Below are 22955 nucleotides of genomic sequence, written 5' to 3' on the forward strand. Positions count from 1 at the left end.
TTTTATTTGCATTGCACCAAAATCCTTAAGCACAAATCGAAGCCACATTGCTTGTGTTGTTGCCTCACATCATTGATATACTCAACTTCCGCTGTTGACAGTGCAACACATTGATGTTTCACAGATGACCAAGAAAACATGTCACTTCCAAAGGTAAATGCATAACCTGAGGTACTTTTCATATCATCCTTCGAGCCGCTTCAATCATTGTAGTATCCAATCAGCACATATCCTTTCCCATTTTCATACTCCAGACCAAAATCCAAAGTTCCCTGCACATATTTCAGTATCCTTTTAGTTGTTCCAAAATGCTTGTTTGTAAGACAATGCATAAACCTCGCCAGTAGACTTGCAACATACACCAAATATGGTATTATTGCTGTGAGATATAACAAGCTACCAACAATCTTTCTATTTTGAGTTTCATCAGTTGCACCACTATCATCATCGTTTCTGAGTTTATCACTTCGAACCAAAGGAATACTCACGACTTTGCAATTTTGCAATCCAAATTTGTTAAGTAAAGAAGCTGCATATTTTCTTTGATGAATGAAAATGCTCGATTCAGTTTGGATAATGTTCATTCCAAGGAAGTGATGAAGCAAACTTGAATCAAACATTTCATACTTATGCATCATATCAACTTTAAAGGTTTGCATCATTTCTTGTATATACAATGTCATCTACATAAATAGAGACAACTAGGACACCTCCACCATCCGTGCATCTTGTATAAAGTATTGCTTCATCGGAGCTCTTCTTGAAACCACACTCTGCAAAGCAGGAATATATCTCCCCAGTTGAAACAATTTCCTCTTCTTTTAAGTAGCCAAAGCTACAAGTGTTATGATAGTGTCTAATCTAGCTATTGGTATAAATGTCTCATTAAAATTAATCCTAGGCTTCTGGGCATAGCCTTTTGTGACCAGTCTAGCTTTGTTCTTTTGAACTGTACTATCCAAATTTAATTTGGTTTTATAAACCCATTTCACACCAATAACAGGCTTATCAAAGGACTTTCTCACCAATTCCCAAGTGTTAATCTTCTCAATCATATTTAATTCATCTTGCATTGCTTTATTCCAGGATTCATAAGTTGCAGCTTCAATGAAGCATTCTAGTTCCACAATACAAACATTACATCTTTCATACACCTCACTGATTGATTTCCATCTCAGTGGAGTTGAATCAATCACTTCTGAATCAATGTTACTTATTTGAACACTTGAATTTGGACTTTGTGAGCTAGAGGTTTCCCCTTGATCTTGCTGAAGACTAGAACCAATTGATAGAGATGTTGATCTGGTATGACAAAATAAATTTCATCTTTATTCCCATTTTTAACTACAGAGGTAATAAGTGGCATTCTGATCTTCTTGATAGTATTCAGTTTGCAATCCCATTTTGCATCTTCATTAAATAGAACATCCCTGGATATTATGACTTGTCTAGTGCTTGGATTGTAGATTCTATACCTTTTTTCATAAGTTCCATAACCAACAAAAATCCCTTTTGCACTTGTAGGCTGAAACTTGCATCTCAAGTTACTTGGTACCAAAAAGTAGCATATGGACCCAAATACTTTAAGATGCCTCACTCCTGAAGTTCTTCCATTGAACATTTCAAATGGAGTAGTGTCATGTAATGCTTTTGTAAGACATCTATTTAAAAGATACAACACTGTTGTGTAAACTGCTTCTCCCCATAGAAAATAAGGTAATTCCTTCTCATGTAGCATACATTTTTCCATCTCAACAACTATTCTATTCTTCCTCTCAGCTACTCCATTTTGTTGTGGAGTGTAAGCTACAGTTAGTTGTCATTCCATTCCCAATACCTAACTCATTTGAAGTAAATTCACCCCTATGTCAGTTATCATTTTCTTCACAAAATCATCATATTGCAATTCAACCATGGACTTGAATTTCTTGAACACATAGAACACTTCAGACTTGTTTCTTAAGAAGTATACCCAACACATTCTAGAAAATTCATCTATAAATGTGACAAAGTATATGTTACCTCCTAGAGTTTGAACCTTCATAGGACCACAAACATCAGAATGCACCAGTTCTAATGGTACTGAGGCTCTCCAAGTTTGTTCTCAGGGGAATATATTTCTATGTTGTTTTCCCATGGCACAAGCTTCACAAACTTCTCCTCTTTCTTGCATTGCAGGTAATCCCACAACCATGTTCTGGCCATGTAATTGCATCAAGCTTCTGTAGTTCAGATGGTTAAATCTTTTGTGCCAAATGAATGAATCTTGCAAAACAGATGCTCTCAATGCAAGTTGCTTCCCAGAATTGAACTACAATGGGAAACACCTATTTTCCTTTTGCTTCACACTTACAACTAGATTGGTTAGTGTTCTGTCATCATATACATCAACTTTGAAGTCTCCAAATACAAGAAAGTATCCATGCTCAATCATTTTCCCAACACTTAACAAGTTTTCAGTAAGCCTGGGACTAGCATTAACCTTTTGTAATGCCTAGCTGGTTGAGGTTTGCAATCCTTTGCAATGTGCCCAAATTTCCTACACTTATGGCATTTAGGCTTCCCTTTGTTCCGACACTCACCATAATGTAGTTTGTCACATATTTTGCAAGGTCTTTTTGTTGCATTTCCACCTTGCCATTGTTTCACAAGACATGTGGTCTTGTTAGACCATTGTTTCCCTTTGTATTTTGCACCTTTTTAGAACTTGGCACTGTAATTTTGACCTCCAAACTTGTTGTTTGGCTTGGAGATTTCCAAACTTGCAAATGCTTTCTCTGCACACCCTTCTCTATATCTATTCAACCGTTGCTTATGACCTTTCAAGATTGCTACAACATCCTGAGCATCAATGGTTTCCAGATCTTTGGTATTTGCTATTAGAAGCTATGCTATCATTTGATTTTGGCAAGCTAATCAACAATTTTTGAACAATTCATTGATTACTAAACTCCTCACCATTACTCTTCATTTATTAATTAGATCAAACAGTTTTACTAAGTACCCAGACATAGTTTCATCATCACTTATTCTTGTATATTCAAAATCTCTTCTAAGACCTTGTAACTTGACTAACTCACTTGCTTATCTCCAATGAATTCTTGCTTCAATATATCCCAGGTTGTCTTGGTTGTTTCCTGGTTTGCAATTCTAAGAAATATTTGATCTGAGACGGCACCTTGAATGATTCCTAGTGCCCTTGCATCCTTGACCAACTTTTCTCTCACCAGCTTGCTATCAGCCTCTGTGAGCTCTTACTCCATCTTCGTTGGAGTGTCAAATCCCTTTCAATTAGATTCGTGAGCTCATGGGATCGAAAAATAGTCTTCGTTTTAATTTGCTAGAAATCAAAGTTGTCACCATTGAAGATCGGAGCTCATAGCTCTCCTCCTCCAGTTCCAGCCATGTTAGACCTGGATTCCAATAATCAACAATTCGCTGCAATGAGAGATTCCTTTGACTCTCTCAACTTTTCTTAGAAACAATAACCCAGATTCAAATTGCAACCTGGCTCTGATACCATGTTTGGATCTATTATGGTGACAATGTGTTTGAGCAAGAACCAAATAAAGAAAACGAAGGTACACAGTGATGAAATCACAAGAGGGAATAAGAACCTCCTTACAACAATTCCATAGATTCAGAGAATGTAACTCTGATGAATTCGCACGAATTGCATGCTGAGCTTATGAGCTCGGTACAGTCCAAAATGTAACCGTTGGTTTTACAAAAATAAAAACAAAAAAAAATGTAACCGTTGGAAGAGATAGAAAGTAAGAGCAATATAAACAATCTCAGCCTTTCATCTCATCTAGCCTATGAGCTAAATACAAGTGTCCATATCAGCTTATAACTAACTAATGCAACATAGACCAATAAGAAAACTACACTTGTAATAAATCTGTGCAAGTTCATAATCCAACATATCTTTGTTGTTTTACATGGCAGGCCACGACTTCAGGTCAACTAAAGCAACGTATAGTGATGGTGTTTAAAACGATCAATCTGAAAACAATATTTGCCCCTGCAAGTATTGGAGCGGTATGTCCTTTCGACACTTTTATATCATTGCAATCCAGATTCGGTGTAATTTTATTAAAACTGGGCAAACTTAATCTTTTCCTGGTGTAGCTTGTTGGTTTTGCAATCGGAGTCATCCCTCAGATTCGAAAATTACTGATAGGAGATGGTGCTCCTCTACGGGTGATTCAAGATACTGCATATTTGTTGGGGTATAAAACTTATGCCCGGACTGTATCGAACCTTAATAAATTATCCATGATCTACGCACCTATTGGCAACTAATCTAGCTTCCCGTTCTTAATACAGTACTATACTAGGGAAGACATTTACCATGCTTGGTGCTATAGTTGTATATATCCGAATGAACAATTTGGTTCTCAATTAGCAGATGGTTTTTTACTTTCGGCTCAAAATACGAGTGTGCTCTTTATACTAAGTGTTTGTATCATTCTTGCTGTTCACTCGGCATCCCTTATGGAGACTGTTCTTTATGATTGCAGAGACGGAGCCATCCCAGCTCTCACTTTGATAATAGGAGGAAACCTACTTCAAGGTAATAACTCATAGAAATCCTATTAGTTTCGTACTTAAATTGTTGGTTTAGTTTAGAACTTACTTCACATTGTTGTTTCAGGTTTGAGAGGGTCAGGGATTCAGAAATCTCTTGTCGTTGGCATCATAGTTGTTCGATATGTTGCCCTGCCTCTTATAGGCGTCTTGGTTGTAAAAGGGGCACTGAAATTTGGGTTGGTGCACTCTGATCCATTATATCTGTTTGTTCTTCTGCTTCAGTTTTCACTCCCACCTGCGATGAACATAGGTACGCTTGCTTTTCTGTTGTTTAGCAACAAAAAGTGCAACCAGCAGTTGCTCGCTTGGCCGCTTACTCACTCTTTTTCGTAACAAATGTAAGTTTATTCTCAAGTATTGTTTATTCATCCTTTAAAATATGGCAGGAATAATGACGCAGTTATTTGGAGCAGGAGAGAATGAATGTTCCGTTATCATGCTGTGGACTTATGCTTTCGCTTCACTGTCACTTACATTCTGGTCCGCCGCCTTCATGTGGCTTGTGGCGCGACTGTGAATCAAAATTTACATGAATTCTGTCTAATACAAGTGTAGGTAGTTTGTCAGAAGAAATATTACGAAGCTCCAACCCGAGTCCGCCGGGAATTAGGAAGCTCTCAGTTCAGTTCCTTCCCGTCATCGGATTGAACATGCAGAGCCAGCGTTCGACTCCACAGGCTACCCAGATGACGCATCTAGTGGTTTGTGGCTACGATTTGGTCAGAGAAGTAAAAATGGTGGTGACTGGTTCTCGGTGGTTTAGAGAGAAGGGCAGAGGAGTGTAAACGTAAGTAAATCTATGAAATTGTATACAGAAGGTTTAGAGAGAGAATAGCTCAGAGAAGAGAGAGAGAGAGAGAGAGAGAGAGAGAATGAAAGTTCTTGATATATTTCTTGATCACTAAGTAATACAGATGTTGAGATATTTAGACACTTTCAATACCAAAGCTAACTGCCTTAACAGAACTTTTAATCTAATTACAATTGTCAACATCCTATACATTAACTTCTATACTCTATCATCCCTCCGCAAACTCATGCTTTGATGAACGAAGCATGAGATTGTTACAGTGAGTATGAAACAAAGGAGAACTCAAGCCTTTAGTCAGAATGTCAGCAAACTGCTCTTTGGAGGAGACAAACTGAACAAGGAGCTATTTCTTTGCAACCCTTTCCCTCACAAAAATGAACATCAATCTCAATGTGCTTAGTGCGTTGATGTTGAACTGGATTAAAAGACAAAGCAATCGCGGACAAATTATCACAGAATAAAACAGGTGGAGAAGGTGAAGGAACCTTCAAAAATGCTAATAGTTGTTGGATCCATTCCAATTCAGCAGAGGTGGATGACAAAGCTCGGTATTCAACCTCTGTGGAGGATCGTGATACTATCAATTGCTTCTTAGAAGACCAAAAAATAGGATTATGCCCTAAAAACACAACCAAAGCAGTAGTAGACCGTCGGTCATTAGGGTCTCTTGCCCAGTCAGCATCACTAAAAGCCTTTAATTGAAGGGATCCTCTGGAATAACAGATGCCTTGATGTAGGGTGCCCTTTAAGTACCGCAAAATTCGTTTGACTGCTGTAAAGTGAGCAACCATAGGTGTTTGCATAAACTGACACACTTGGTGGACTGAGAAGGCTATATCAGGACGTGTAAATGTGAGGTACTGCAAAGCACCTACGACACTTCTGTACAAAGTCGGGTTGGGATAAGGATCACCATCATCCTTGAGAAGACGGTTGTAGGGCAAGCAAGGAGTGTCACAGGGTTTTGAATCAACCATTTCTGTTTTGGTGAGAAGATCCAACATATATTTTGACTGAGACAAGAATAAACCAGTTGTAGTTCTTGAAATCTAAATACCCAGAAAGAAATGCAAATCCCATAAATCCTTGATGTCAAACTCAGTTGTTAATGCAGTAATAACATGTTGTATATTTGCAGATGCACTCCCTATGATGATAATATCATCCACATAGAGTAAGAGAATGACAATACCAGAATCAACCTTTTTAACAAAGAGAGATGAATCAATATAGGTGTTTTGAAGGCCCAATTGAGGCAAAAACTTTGTGAATCGATCATTCCAAGCTCTGGGAGCTTGCTTGAGCCCATATAGAGATTTATGTAGCTTGCAAACTAGAGTAGGATGATTAACATCTGCAAAACCGGGAGGCTGAGCCATGTACACTTCTTCTTCTATAATGCCTTGTAAAAAGATATTTTTGACATCTAATTGCCTGAGAGACCAACAAAACTGAGCTGCAAGAGCCAATACTAACCGAACAGTTGTAGGTTTAACTACAAGGCTAAATGTTTCCCCATAGTCAATTCCAGGTTTTTGACTGAACCCTTTAGCTACTAATCTAGCTTTATGTCTTGCAATAGTACCATCAGAATGTCTCTTGATCTTGAATACCCACTTACACCCCACCAAGTTCTTTGTAGCAGGTAATACCACTAGACTCCAGGTACCTTGTTTATGCAAAGCACTAACTTCCTCTTGCATAGCTTTAAAACAAATTGGATCCTTAAGTGCAGATTTGTAGGAAGTTGGTTCAATGAGAGATAAATCAGTACCCTCATACTCCTGAACTGTAGCTAACAAAGCTCGTTTCTTAATAATACCACTCTTGCTTCGAGTTTACATAGGATGCAAATTAAATGGGGGAACCTCCAACACCACTTGCAAAGTATCAAGACCAAATGGTTCTTCTGGTGAAGCATCAGAACGATTGACAATTGCCACAGGGACTTGAGGACTAGAAGGGGAAGAGCCAGTAATGGACTAAGAGGACAGTGGTGATGAAGGAATAGGAAATAGTGGTATGGGAGGATTATCAGGTAAAAATGAAGATTCATAGAAGGAATGAGATGATAGGGATATGGAAGAGGAATGAGAAGTAGGTACAGGCACCACAACATTATCATTGGAAATTACAGGTGCAGGATGATATGAACTGTGATTAACAGGAGGTAGAGATGATGTTTTATTGTGGACCAACAAGTCTTTGTAAGGAAATTAAGACTCATCAAATACCACATGCCTAGAGATATAAATTCTCTGTGTAGAAACCTCATAACATATATAACCTTTATAACCTTTATATTTGGTAGCATACCCCAGAAAAATACATTTGGTGGTTTTGGCTTGTAATTTAGTGTCATTATAAAGCTTTAACAATGGATAACAAGCACATCCAAATATTCGAAGATGGGAAAGAACAGGAATATGGCCAAACAAGAGTTCAAAAGGAGATTTATATCGAAGCACATAAGTAGGCATTCTATTAATGAGGTATATAGCTGTTTGACATGCATAAGACCAAAAACTTGCAAGTAACTGAGCTGCTTGTAACAGGGTCACAGTAGTTTCAATAATATGCATATGCTTGCGCTCAGCTAAATCATTTTGCTCGAGTGTGTATGGGCAAGAAATCTAATGGGTAATGCCTTTGTCTAGAAGGAATGACTGAAATGCCTTACTCATATACTCTCCCCCCCATCACTTTGTAGGATTTGTATAGTGGTTGTAAACTGAGTAAGAACAAAAGAATAGAAGGAAACAAAGGTAGCAAAGACATCAAATTTATTTATCAATGGAAATAGCCAATAGTGTCTTGTACATTCGTCAATAAAGGTCACATAATATCGATAACCATCAATGGAAACAGAAGGAGCTGGACCCCAAAGATCAATGTGAACAACAACAAAGGGTTTTACAGCCTTATTGGTACTTAGGGAAAATGGAAGTTTACAAAACTTGCCCTCCAAACAACTAGAGCACATTACAGGTAAAGAAGGTTTTGAACAAGGGATATTAGCTTGTTTTAACATCACAACAACAATGTTATTAGATGGATGACCTAGTTTATTGTGCCAAGTAGAAGAATGAATATGCTGACCAAGGAATGCTTTAGCTTGAATTGAACCAGAATGTGTGGCATGAGAGGGTGCAAAAAGGCAAGAGATGGGATAAAGTCCATTATTGCACATTCCTTTGTAAATGATCTTCCATGTGGCCTTGTCCTGAATCCAGAAACAAAAGGCATAAAAAATGAGTCAGCAATTATTATCTAAACAAATTCGATGCACAGAGAGCAAGTTGTGTGTCAACTTAGGAACAAGAAGTACATAGTTGAGCTTAATCGGATGCACATAATTCAGTTTAGAAACATTCAGAACTGTACTACCAATATGAGACACAGGAAAACCTTCACTATTGGCAATTTGAATGGTCTCAGAGGTAGGATATGGAGATGCCAGAGATAGATTACTGAGATCTGCAGTCATGTGATTAGTAGCTCCAGAGTCCGTGAGCCACACTTGAGGACTAGAATAAGAAGTTGAAGGTATAAAAGATGGCTGAGTCATCGTAGTATGTAAAGCTTGTGGAGATTGTTGCTGAGAAGAAAAAATGTTAAGACTGCATTGATGAATGTTGAAATGAAGCATTATAATGTAGAGCACCATATGTGGAGGATTGCCCTGGAGAAGGATAGAACTGTCAAATAGAACCTCCAAAATTAGGACCCTTGTCATTGTAAAAACAGTACCATGTGCTATGATTGTGCTTGCCACAAATTTGACATTTGTCTCTATCCGGAGGTTTAGACTGATAGAAATGAGTTGTGTGTCCTTCAGCATTACAGATTTGACAAGTAGGCATCAATGAGGCACTTAGATTACCAAAATATTGGACTGGAGGTTGACCAAGTATGCCTGGATATGGTTTAGGGAGCACATGGGTTTAAGTAGACTGTTTGGGGGAATAAAACCGAGCCCCTTGATTAAATCGACATTTGCCTTTGTTTTTATTCCCATTGAACTGTTTATAGCCCCCAGGAAAAAATTGAGATTGTCCATATGCATTAGAAGATTGACCCCTTGCAGAAGGAGATACATTATTGGCAACCATTGCAGTAATAAAAGGGTGTAGTTGTAGAATGGTCAACAGTTATCTCTTCAGCAAGCAACTGAGATTGAAACTCTTTAAGTGAGATCACATTCTCATGACCTCGAATAACACACCGAAATGTGTTGTATTCAGAAGGGAACCCATTGAGAGCAAGGATAACTATGTCCTCATTAGCAAAATAAACCCCTGCAGTAGCTAAGTAATCTCTAGCTTCTTTAATGCGATGAAGATACTGAGACACAGAACCAGAACCTTTCTTAATTGTCTGAAGATTGGACTTCATTTGAAAAGTACTAGTCTTAGACACGGTGGAGATGTGAAATCTCGTTCTTGGATTTCACTGTTATAATATACATAATTGTATTATTGAGATATTATGTTATTTTTGAGAAATTATATTAATTTATTTGGATTTAGATTTTAATTAAATTAGTTACGAAGTTTGAATCAAGGTCATAATTTATATTGTTGAATAGATATCGAGATCACGAACGCATAGGTGAAAGCTGTTTGTGAGTCCGGATTATAACGGTATAGTTACGGACGTTTGAAATTCTTGCTCCAAAAAAAAATATGAAAAGAGAAGAAAAAGCCACGGGAGTGGCTGAAAGAAAATAATAAAGGAGAAAAGAAAGCCACGGGAGTGGTGAGAGAAAAAGGGAAGCCCAGCCTTCCTTTGCACCCGTGCACCTGTGCACCAACCCAACTCCATTTCCGGCGGTCTCCGCCATTCTTTCCGTCGATTCTGATAAGATTAAAAGCACACCACAAAGTAGCACACAAATGTCCTATTGATTTTCCTTATTAACAATAATATTTGTCAATTGTAGCATATGAAAATAAGGGTCTTTCCCGCAGAAGATTGTTTTATCTAACTATTTAAAATGTCACAAAAACTGGTTGCTGTCCTTACTGACCAGCCATCGAAAACTAATTATTAGACCAACTTACACTTATCTCAAGTCTACGAAATTTTATATGAAGATACTAGACACATAAAACTACACTTACACCAATGTTTGGGATTTTTGGAGTTGATTTGCTATTTAAATTAAATCGAACAAAAACAGGACAGAAATAGATTTTAGGTAGTTCACAAATTAAGAAAAACGAGTTAGGGGTATTGCTATCCACCACCAAATAATCATGCAAACATGTTATATTTCATTCAGATTTCTTTTATTTCCGAATGAAGATGCTCAAGTTTGCTCAATGTTAGAACTCAACCTATTACTCTTTCTTACGTAGTATGTTAAGAGAATGGCGTTTTCAAGTTAACTTAGTTCCTAGCATACAATTTAGAATGTCATGTTCATAGCATTAGAATCCTAGATATTCATAGCATTAGAATCCTAGATATGCTTACTAAGTATGCATCCATAGAAAACAAATAAAGAATTCATCAATGAGACAAGTAGTGAACCAATTTTCATCCATTCATAAAAGTAATTCAAACGAAATGTCATAACAAACTTGCAATCATATTCGGAGCTTCAAAAAAGCCCCTAACTTCTAAAAATTTAGTTACACATAGTTCTCAAAGTAAACCAAAAGAAAGACATGAGTTTGAGAAGATAAAACCGAAAGAAGAGAATGCCAAGATTTCCTCCTTCATTTCCTTCCTTCCCCAACGCAGCTGCCTTGTCCTCTTTCTCCTTCCTTTCCTTCTTCTTTTTTTCTATCTTTTTTTCCTCTAAAAGAACACACTTTTTCCGCTGCAACCTGCAGCCTTTATGCCCATGCTTGCTGCCCCATTTCTGCTCCATAACTCACCCCACTAACAGCCATTTAGTGATGACAATAAGTGAGAGGAAATGGTAAAACAATTGTAACTCTTTGGGCAACCTTTATGCCAATTACTCCCACTTAATCCTCATCTTTAATTCCATTTCATCTGATATTTGAATAGGTGTCAGCTGGCTTGTTCTTGGCTGCATCAGTTTTGGCTGCTAGTTTTATTGGATTTATTGCCTTCAATGCAGTTACAAACTGCTCAGCGTCTTGGAAACCTTTCAGTGTTAAAACGGCCATAACTTCTTCTAGAAAAATGATATTAACAATCCGCGAAATGCTCCAGAAAATAGATATCCGTAGCTTTCCAAGAATATAAGGCTCATTCTCTAATTCATTCTGAGATATTCGCAACTTGCTTCCAAAGTCAGCTGATCTGCACAGGCAGTTTTGACGAATTTGTTACTTAAAATTCCACTTGTGCTATTTTTCTTTTATTTGCTTGACAAATCCCACAAAACACAAAAACAATGTAAATAGCTCAAAAATATAAGGAACTAACTAAAAAAAGACAAGTGTATTTGATGTAAAATATATATAAATATGAGCTTATCAGATTCATCACCATCCATCGCCTACAACCTCTTCCTCAACCTTCCCTCTACCATCTCCACCCATATTTGAGAATATTTACACTACTACAATATTAGCTTTAGGTGGCGGATGATGGTGGTGGATATTAGAAAATATTGTCAGATAAATTATATCCGACATATCATTTAATTACTGGCGGATATTAGAAAAATACTGTCGGAAATATCCGCCATAAATTCCTGGCGGATATTTACTGGCGGATGTCAAGAAAATACTAGCGGATATTTACTGTCGGTCTTTTTGAATTTTTTTAAAAATATTTTTTTTACATATTCTGGCGGTTTTTATTTTAGTATTCTGGCGGTTATTATTTTAGTATTCTGGCGGTTATAACCGACATAAATGAAAATGTTATTATTTTAAAATGTTATATTGATTAAAAATAAATAAATAAACACATATTTTAATTTTTTTTTTCACTCATGATCCTAAAGTCTAATGAACCCAATTCCCACAAGCCATAAATTTTCCGAGAGAATAATAACAACAAACTACAATCTAAGGCTCTATCATTTTTGTAAAAAGGATTATGCTCCCTCACAGGCAAGCAACAAGATACAAAGAAATTTAAACAATTTTTTCCAATGCGTCACAATGCACATTGTCTGGCACATAAACACACATGAACATCTGATGTACTTTATCATGTCAGATTTTACTATTTTAAAATGTTATATTGATAAAAAATAAATAAACATATGTTTTAAATATTATATTGTTTGCAATTTTTTACACATGCTATCTCATAGTATATATGAACATATTTGACGGTTGGATTGTTGAAACTAGTTTTGTTGAATGCATATCCTATCAAATTGATAGATTTAACAAACACTTAAGAGTTAATGTTATACTTCCATTAAGTATAAAATAAGATTTATCCACTAGTGTAAATATTTTAAATTGAAGATCGAATTCATTCATTGCATTCTTATAGGGTCGAGGAGTGTAGCTGTAAAAAAATCATTAAAATCGAAGCTAAAATAACCGTTAAATTGTGATTTTTCGTTTACAACCGTCGAAAACTTTTGTTTCATTATGTAATCTGTGAATGTTTGTTTTTTATGATTTTTTACGTATGCAATCTTGGAGTGTGTAAAAATAAGTCTTATAATTAATGTTATACTTCCATTAAGTATAAAATAAGATTTATCCACTAGTGTAAATATTTTAAATTGAAGATCGAATTCATTCAATGCATTCTTATAGGGTCGAGGAGTGTAGCTGTAAAAAATCATCAAAATCGGAGCTAAAATAACCGTTAAATTGTGATTTTTCGTTTATAACCGTCGAAAACTTTTGTTTTGTTACCTAATCTCTGAACGTTCGTTTTTTGTGATTTTTTACATATGTGATCTCGGAGTATGTACAAACAAGTTTGACGGTTAGATCATTGAAAAACGTTCCGTAGAATGTGTATCGCGTCAAAATGGTAGATTAAATAAACACTTAAAAGTTAATGTTATACTTCCATTAGTGTAAATATTTTAAATTGAAGATCAAATTCATTCATTACATTCTTATAGGGTCGAGGAGTGTAGCTGTAAAAAATCATTAAAATCAGAGCTAAAATAACCGTTCAATTGTGATTTTTCGTTTATAACCGTCGAAAACGTTTGTTCTGTTACGTAATCTGTGAATGTTTGTTTTTTACGATTTTTTATGTATGCAATCTTGGAGTGTGTACAAATAAGTTTAACGGTTCGATCGTTGAAAAACGCTTCGTAGAATGTGTATCGTGTCAAAACGGTAAATTAAATAAACACTTAAGAGTTAATGTTGTACTTCTATCAAGTATAAAGTAAGACGTGTGGTATCCACCAGTGTAAATATTTTAAATTGAAGATCAAATTTGTTCAATGCATTCTTATAGGGTCGAGGAGTGTAGCTTTAAAAAATCATCAAAATCGGAGCTAAAATAACCGTTAAATTGTGATTTTTCGTTTATAACCGTCGAAAACTTTTGTTCCGTTACGTAATCTTTGAATGTTTGTTTTTTACAATTTTTTACGTATGCAATCTCGGAGTGTACACAAATAAGTTTGACAGTTGGATCGTTGAAAAAAGTTTTGTAGAATTCATAGCGCGTCAAAACGATAGATTAAACAAACACTTAGAGTTAATATTATACTTCCATCAAGTATAAAGTAAGACTTGTGGTATCCACCAGTGTAAATATTTTAAATTAAAGATCGAATTCATTCAATGCATTCTTATAGGGCCGTGGAGTGTAGCTGTAAAAAATCATCAAAATCGGAGCTAAAATAACTGTTAAATTGTGATTTTTCGTTAATAACCGTCGAAATTTTTTATTCTGTTACCTAATCTCTGAATGTTTGTTTTTTGTGATTTTTTATGTGTGCGATCTCGAAGTGTGTATCAACAAGTTTGACGGTTGATCATTGAAAAAAGTTTCGTAGAATGTGTATCGCGTCAAAATAGTAGATTAAATAAACACTTAAGAATTAATGTTATACTTCTATTAAGTATAAAATAAAATTTTGTGGTATCCACTAGTGTAAATATTTTAAATTGAAGATCAAATTTATTAATTGCATTCTTATAGGGTCAATGTATGTAGCTGTAAAAAAATCATTAAAATTAGAGCTAAAATAACCGTTAAATTGTGATCTTTCGTTTATAACCGTCGAAAACTTTTGTTCTGTTACGTAATATTTGAATGTTTGTTTTTTACGATTTTTTACGTATGCGATCTTGTAGTATCTACAAACAAGTTTGGCGGTTCGATCATTGAAAAACGTTTCATAGAATGCATATCTCTGTTAAATTTGCCTAAATTTTTAAGTGAGAATAGTAATTTGTGTTAAATTTTTATTTATGTTTTTCAAGTATTGATTAGACAATATTTAGTTTGTGTGATGACATTTTCATTGTACAATTATCTTTTTGTTTCTATATTGCATATTTTACAAGGGTTATTATCTATTAAACAAAACAATTATTTATTTAATTTTTAAAAATGTATTCTATTTAAATACATATTATTTATTTATTTATTAAACTAAACAATTATTATTTTATTTTTTAAAATCGTAACAAAAATTGGGGGGGGGGGGATACAAATTTTGGGAGGGAATTTAAAATTTTGGGAGGGGGGATACAAATTTTGGGAGGGGCGGATTTTGCCGCCTTTTTCATTACTGTCGGTTATAACCGATAGTAATGAAAAAGTTTCTGTCGGTTTTATATTTAAAAAAAATTTCTGTCGGTTTTAACCGACAGTAATGAAATTTTCCAGAATAAAATCTCTTGCTCCCGTGCCCTTCCCCGTTCCTTCCCTCATTTCCTTCTCATACTCTTATCTTTTCATTTACTGTCCGCATCTCCAGTCTCCTTTTTCATCACAACAGAGTCAAGAAAATGTTCGGGGTCGTCTTCTCGAATCGCAGCTTCCCACTGAACATCTCCTCCTTCTCCCAAATTGACACCTTCCATTGGATTCTCTCTCTCTCTCTCTCTCTCTCTCTCTCTCTCTGAGAATTGATGACAATTTTTTGTAACATTAAATTCATTATAACTGATATATTTCTTACTTTTTTTTGGACCGGAAAACTGTCATCTTAGGTGCAGTGTTTTCATCAAGCATTAGCCTTTCCAGTATGGTTCCAGCAAAGGAGAAACATAATGAAGGTAACAAGGAACCACTTAGAGCTGTGGTACAAAGGCATTTTAGAGCTCTTGTATCGCAACTGGTACAAGGTGAAGGTGTCCAAGGCGAAGCCAATCAGTTCAACAAGAAACCAGTGAAAACCCTGATGTTTTTCGAAGGGTGTCCAAGGCGTTTTCGCTGCACAGTAATGTTTTCCATATACAGCTTTTTGTTATTTCTTTTACAATTCGAGTTTCTGCTGTTTGTTTAATTGTGCTCACTGCAAATTATTCATATTCTACATTCTGATAAAGCATACAAGGTTTTTAAAGCTTGGTTGGGTGATCTCTTATCTTGTCAGTTTCTGCTGAAAGGTGCTTGTGTTGAAGAACTAAAGAAGATTAAGCATGTTGTTCAGTATTGCATATTTGCTATTATCTGTTCGGCCGCGTTTAATGCCAATTTTGATGCTCCAACATATAAGGTCAATGCACTTGCCTCAACCGTTCCACAAGCGGACTATCTGTGGAGGATTATTGTGATGGTAGGAGCAATCCCAGCTACACTGACTTACTACTGGCGCATGAAGATGCCTGAAACTGCCCGTTACACCGCCCTTGTTGCAAAGAATGCGAAACAGGCTGCATCCGACATGTCAAAGGTTCTGCAGGTAGAAATTGAAGCAGAATCCCAGAAGGCTGAGCCGACTGCTAATGCATTTGCTTTGTTCCCCAAGGAGTTTATGCACCGTCATGGCCAAGACGACTTTGAGACACATCAGTATAATTTTTTTTATTATTAATATATTTTCTGTCGGTTTTATCTGACAAGAATGCTTTATTTATTCCTAATTAATATATTTTCTGTCGGTTTTAACCGACATAGAATGCTCTAATTTATTCTTTATTAATATATTCTTTGTCGGTTTTATCCGACACAATTTCTGTCGGTTTTAGAGTATTTTCTGTCGGAAAATTCATTTCCTGACGCAAGCAATTCTGTCGCTTATTATATCCGCCACTGCACCCATTTTCTGTCGGATTTTGCTTAATTTCCGACAATATTATATGTTTCTTGTCGGTTTTTAAACCGACACTAATGGGTACTTTTGTAGTACTGTTAGGCCCAATTTCATGAAGAACTTCATCGGGTTCGTGGGTGAGTTCGACGGTGATTCCATCGTTTCGGCGACTTGCACCACTTACTACTACCCTTAATCAACTTCCCTTGGACCCAAGAACAAGACCCAACTGGTGGTTGGAGCGTTGGAACACCAAGGAAGCCAAATTGAAGAACACCCACCTTAGGGTTTCGATGGGTGCGAGCCAATTTGAGGGCCTGCCTGGCCAAATTGGACTTGGTCACAGGTATAAAGTTTACTCTACTTGTTGAGACCTTCATTCTTGTAAAATTTGAGAATTTTTGAAAAAAGTCAACTTTTCCGATGTGTGACATTAGATTTATGAAATACTTCTTTCGTTACCAAGCATCTAGACCTAGAAGGGAATTATAGTTGAAATGACATCCTTGTTAATCTTGTGCTTATTTGAGTGTGTTTGGTTGGGGTTTAAGAGTTTAAGTAGTTATATTCAAGTTATTAGTAAACGATCGAGTTTCTCTTAATATATATATATATATATAGCCACATATACATGTCAAAAGGGGTAGTGGCATGAGTGAAGAGGTGGTGTTTTAAGTTGAAAAGCCATTAACTTTGGGTTGGTTTATTAAAAGATGGAGAATGAAGGCTACAAGCATAGGAATAGAACGTTAAAATGTTGATTTCATGGATGAGAAATAATATGTATGGTTACTAGTATAAAAAGGGTGAGTGACTTTAATATATGTGTTATAGGTGATTACTCTATTTTCATAATTATTATCCTGAGAGGGTATGAAACGGTTTTATGATTATGTTTCCTATAAAGTGCCATCGTTATAGTTTATGATGTGGGATTTGACGTGCATATTAGAAACATGGTTTTCTTTGTATGGCTGGCTTGATGTGATGAAATGTGAGGACTAGTGGTGGACTGTGAACCCATTGTGATTGGGGATTTGTTGCTTCGATATTGTTTCTTTTCCCTCTTCGTTGATTCGTTTTAAATTTAGCATATGTGCCTTATTTCCCTTGGTTATGCTTTTGTAAATTTAGTAGCTTGTGCTTGTCTCATTTCTTTGAGCCGTTGTACATTATAGTTGTTGGTCTTCCGCGATTCCGTTGAGTGATGTTCCAAAATCGTATCCACTTGGATTCCGTGAGAGATGGTCCAGAATCCCTTCTACTCCGCAATTTCGTTGAGTGAAGTTCTGGAATCGTATTCACCTTGGGTTTCATTGAGTTTGGATTGAGATAGCTTCAAAGGTATAGGCTTCGACCGAACTATGTCGCTCTAACCCTACTTTTCATGGTGTTGTATGAGAATATGGTTGTGAGATGTTGTGATTGTTTCAGACGAAACGTTGGATGTCTGGGTGACTCCTTCGGAGTTTGCGAAGGTTTGGTATTAATTTCTTATGAATGATTCATATTCAAAGTTTATAAATTGTGATTGATGGTTGGTTTTATCACTATTATCACACTTTGTATTATTGTCGCTCACCTGAGCTTCACAACTTATCCAAGTTTTGAATTGCCCAGTGCACCATTTCCATGATGTAGGCACTGATTTTATATGCAACAGGTCTGGATAGATTACAAGAAACCAATTGATATTTTGGTTCGTTGAGTGGTTCGGAATCCTTACTCTTGCACATTCCAAAAGGTTAGTCTAGAACCCTAGATTCGAGCGAATGAGAATTATCCATAGACCTTGTGAATATAAATTAGAATTACCATGTTATTACTCATAACCCAAGTAGGGAATTATATAGAGTTCTCTAATTGAATTGGTGAAATGGTATGTTATCTCATTGATTGATTAACGTAGTTAAATGCTAAGATCATGCATCCTTGATTCATGAAGGGATTAATTGACGGGAATTGTGGAATGACGTTGGATATGATTGTTATTATTATGATTATTTAGTGATCAATGTGGCTTAAGAATAATACTGTGCTTCGTTGGTTATTGAATAAGTTGCTTGCTGTTGATGGAGATATCACGTTGAGAACATAGTGATTTATATGATGGATGGAATGGAAACCTTGAATGTCATGTGGATTTGTTATGTAACCATGAATCTAGTAATTCATGCTTGTTAAGTTCTAATAATTGATTGAGGAATGCTATGCTTTTTGATTTGAACGTATTGTGATAAACATCGAGGTGTAATGAATGGTGAACTATGAATGGCTTGATCCCCAAATGAGGGTACGTAGGCAGTCTAACAAGGAGGTTAGATGCAACCATAAAGTATACGAAAAATTCTATGCAATTCGAGGCATGGCATGTGCTTGATACAAATCCCGGGGGACGGGTATGTTATATATGTGGTTATTTGATGACGTCACGTGTCGATCCCGGACGTATGTCGGGATCGGGACGTGACAGGAGAACTGCTCTTTCAAACGAGTCCAAAGATCTCGAGAGCTCGTACTACCAATTGCACAGGACAAAGCAACAGGTGACAAAGTAGCAGTGATTAATTGCATTATAGCCCTATCATGCATTTTCCAAACGACAAATTCATCAATTTCAACAGAAGTAGTAGAGCCAGAGTGTATACCAGATTCACTAGAAGGAACGTGATGTTAAGCAGGACAAGGGTGCGAGCCATCAACAAACCTCATAATACCATTGCTCTCCAACAAAAGTTGTATCTGAAAGTGCCAATTGAGGTAATTGGAGTCATCCAATTTGACATTCAATGAAGTCGAGATGGTGGAGATTAAAGCCGTGATCGGAGATTGCACAAGTTGAAGTTGAGTTGCAGTCACCATTGAAATTTCAGCTGAAAAACTCAGTGAGGAATTATAACAAACAGTTGATATGCAAGATTGAAGGAAACGGAGAAGATGATCGAAGAAGATCACGATCAACCAAGAAACCCTAGAAGATCAATTTTCAAGAAGACGAAGAGAATTAGGGATACCGAAGACAAATTGATAAGTGCGAAGACATATTCGAACCGAGCGGAAGCAGATGAGAAGGATCGAAGATTATGCGCAGGCAACAATGGTGATTGATACCATGTAAACGTGTAAGTAAATCTATGAAATTATATACAGAAGGTTTAGAGAGAGAATAGCTCAGAGAAGAGAGAGAGAGAGAGAGAGAGAGATAGAGAATGAAAGTTCTTGATATATTTCTTGATCACTAAGTAATACAGATGTTGAGATATTTATACATTTTCAATACCAAAGCTAACTGCCTTAACAGAACTTTTAATCTAATTACAAGTGTCAACATCCTATTCATCAACTTCTATACTCTATCAAGGAGTTCGAGTGTTAGAGAGAGAGTGTCTCAGTGTATAATGAGGGAAGGATATGAGAGTGACCGCAAGTTGGGATTACTAAATTACCCTCCACATTACAAAAATCATAACTCAATCTCCCCGACTCCGAATTCAATTATGGTTTCATCTATACGCACTCGAAGAAAACTAATTTAATAAAATAGAAAAAATATGACAAATTGGAATTTAACTCAGAGGTCCATAATTACTCAAGGCATCCAATCAGGGGTATTTTGGTTATTTCATATTTCTAAAAAATAAAATACATTATTTTAAGATACTGACATCAGCCTTGTCATTTCAATTTGCGCTCTTTGGCACTTCCAAAATAAGTCAGGAATCAGGTTTTGAAAGCTGGACACCTTTCAAGAAACTCAGTCTCCCTTTTCACATGCTAGGAGGTGTGCAAGCAGAGCAATTGTCATGATTGTCTTCCTCCCAAGCCCCATCTCGTCGGCTAGAATCCCGTTCAGTCATTTCTCAGTATTTATTGGCTATAATCCCATCTCTTGCTTCTTGCTTATCATGTTCAGATTCTTCATTTATAGTCTACCGAATTGCAGAACACCCATTGAAACAAAACCTACCCAAATCAATGTCCTGATCGAACCCATGTAAGAGAATTCGAACCATGGCAAATTTTCAAATTCGTCCTGAAAGAAATCTTGACCAATTGCCGTGAGGTCGTCACCTCAATAGAGAAAAATAGGAATTGGGTTTTCTGGGGAGACCTTGTACTCAACCAAAGCACAAGAACGATCACATTGATGTCAGTTTTGATCATTGAGTGGTCAGATGTCTATAATGTAAAAAATATTTGACGACTTCATATGAGCAGCAAGCAATCTTCGGTTGCTGCTTGCTGGGCACAGAGGAATTTAAGAGACGATTGAGCAAGAGTAGAAGTGGCGCATGATTATATTATTTTTTATTTGTACATGTCTAGGGGTATATGTGGAAAAATGAAATCCGTCTTTGCATAGCATTTGAGTTTTTTGCTCTATGTGTATGTCCACGTGTAAACAGGTGAGTGAGAAAGGTAAAAAGGGAAAAGTTGCTAGTATTCCTCTAATTTGAATGCTTGCTATTGCACATTTTTAAGCAGGAATAATGTAGGAGTTTTAACAAAAATAAAGGATGGACAATTACTTTATAATAAATTACATAGTAACCCTTTAAGTTTAAGGTCTATTACAATCTCATACAACATCTTTAAAACATTTCACTTTCATACCTCATCTACTATTTTATTTCAAAATAATACATGTGTTAGATTTTCCATCCATTGATCCGTTAAATGCTGACGTGGCTGCCACCTGTGTGCCACGTGGCAAAAAAATAATTTTTTAATTTTTTTTTTTAAAAACCTGAATCTTCTCGTAAAAAAGAAGATATATTATATCTAATCTCAGCGGAGGACAAAGACATCGGGAGGAGGAAGGGATCGAATCTGGGCGGGAGGCACCAAAGCCATGACTATTGTGGAGCCAAAAATAATCATAAGGTGACATGTGGATTTTTGGGTAAAATGACAAAAATACCCTTGAGGTGTACCAAGTTTCTACGCGCGAGCAGTAGACAATCATCCTCAACCAAGTCAAAAATGCTCCAAAAAAGGTAACCAATTCCAAATTATCTCATCCATCCTCATTTTAGGTAATTACTTCATAACCTATAAATTGTTCCATATAAATAGAGATTAATTGGCTAATTAATGAATTAATTCCTAAATTCATTAATCAACCAATTAAATCACCAATCATACCCAAAAAATACCTCTTTTGGCTGGTTACCCACTCCCCCAAAGGAACCGACCATCTCCTTTTATTTCCTACCTTTTCTACCATATCTTTCCTTTTTATGATAATAATTAGCTAAGATAAATAGGGAATTATTAGCTAATTATTTCATAAAATCCCAATTACCACAAAATATCCCCAAATATGCACTAAATGGCCAGCCATCTATTGCTAGAAAACGAATTGGCCATACTTTGCTTATTCATCCCATTAATTAGCTAATTCATTTGGTAATAATCCTTTTGCCTATTTAATTAGTCAATTAATCACATAACTCCCAAAATCATATTAAATCAAGAACCCTATCCCTATAAATAGACTCCTATTTTCACCAAAAACGAAGGCCAACACTTTGGCAATAATCCCAAAATTCTCTAAACACTCTTTCTCTCTAAATTCTAACTTTGGCATCGGAGGGTCTTCGGCCAAAGCCCCCCCATTGATCGTGGGCGCGTGAGGCTCTTGGCCTTAACCTAAGGTGTTAATTGTTTTGTAGGTGAAAAATTGTCTAAGATCAAGGAGGAAGAAATTTGCATCCACAAATTGGTGCTTTCATTGAGAGTTGAAATCCATACTCGTAGAAGACTCTCGCACAAAAAGGTTTTTTCTTTATTTTTTAGTCCATTTGAATATTTTTTTATACGTTCTTATTATTAGAATTTTTTTACTTGCAAAGGTTCTTTGATAAAACGTATAAGCAAAATATAATGGCTAGAAATATAGAAAATTCCACAAGTGAAAATTCTAATAATCAAGAAATGGGATTTCGGAGATCCGTAAGGCTAAATGCGACAATAAATGGAGTGGCACCACCACCACGAGTTTCCACCATGGGAACCACCACGGTGGCGAGGTCCATGGTGCCTTCACCACGGCCCGAGTCGTGCCATCTAAGGCTCACGGCACCAAGGCCACGACCCAAGCCATGTCACTCCAAGCCCAACGCGTTGCCAAGCCAAGCCCAAGTCTCGCACCTATGTGTATCACACTCCGAGCAGCTTGCTCCCACCGAGCAGCCCACTCTCGCGGCCCAACCTGCTCTTGTGGCCCAGCCTGCTCCCGACGAGTAGCCCACTCCCGTGGTCCAGCATGCTCATGCCGAGCAGCCCACTCTCATAGCCCAGCCTGCTCTCATGGCCCAACCTGCTCTCGTGGCCCAGCCTGCTCTCGTGGTCCAGCCTACTCCCGTCGAGCAGCCCACTCTCGCAGCCTAGCCTGCTATCATGGCCCAGCCTGCTCCCACG

The 22955-nt window shown here is 36.7% G+C and overlaps 2 protein-coding genes across 2 annotated transcripts; one reads left to right on the top strand and one right to left on the bottom strand.

The window, feature by feature from the left end:
• Nucleotides 1-200: 200 nt before the first annotated feature.
• LOC139196233 (uncharacterized mitochondrial protein AtMg00810-like) lies at nucleotides 201-662 on the bottom strand. The gene has a single exon (XM_070821907.1). The coding sequence runs from the start codon at nucleotides 660-662 to the stop codon at nucleotides 201-203; it is 462 nt and encodes a 153-aa protein (XP_070678008.1).
• Nucleotides 663-3954: 3292 nt separating this feature from the next.
• On the top strand, nucleotides 3955-5527 carry LOC114825154 (protein PIN-LIKES 1-like). Its single transcript, XM_029103528.2, has 5 exons — nucleotides 3955-4041; nucleotides 4132-4232; nucleotides 4524-4576; nucleotides 4658-4843; nucleotides 4980-5527. Exons 1-5 carry the CDS (start codon nucleotides 3985-3987, stop codon nucleotides 5108-5110), a joined length of 528 nt encoding a protein of 175 aa, XP_028959361.1. The 5' UTR covers nucleotides 3955-3984; the 3' UTR covers nucleotides 5111-5527.
• The last annotated feature ends 17428 nt before the right edge of the window (nucleotides 5528-22955 follow it).

The sequence above is a fragment of the Malus domestica genome, chromosome 05, assembly GCF_042453785.1.
Source record: "Malus domestica chromosome 05, GDT2T_hap1".
In the NCBI taxonomy this organism is placed as follows: Eukaryota; Viridiplantae; Streptophyta; class Magnoliopsida; order Rosales; family Rosaceae; genus Malus; species Malus domestica.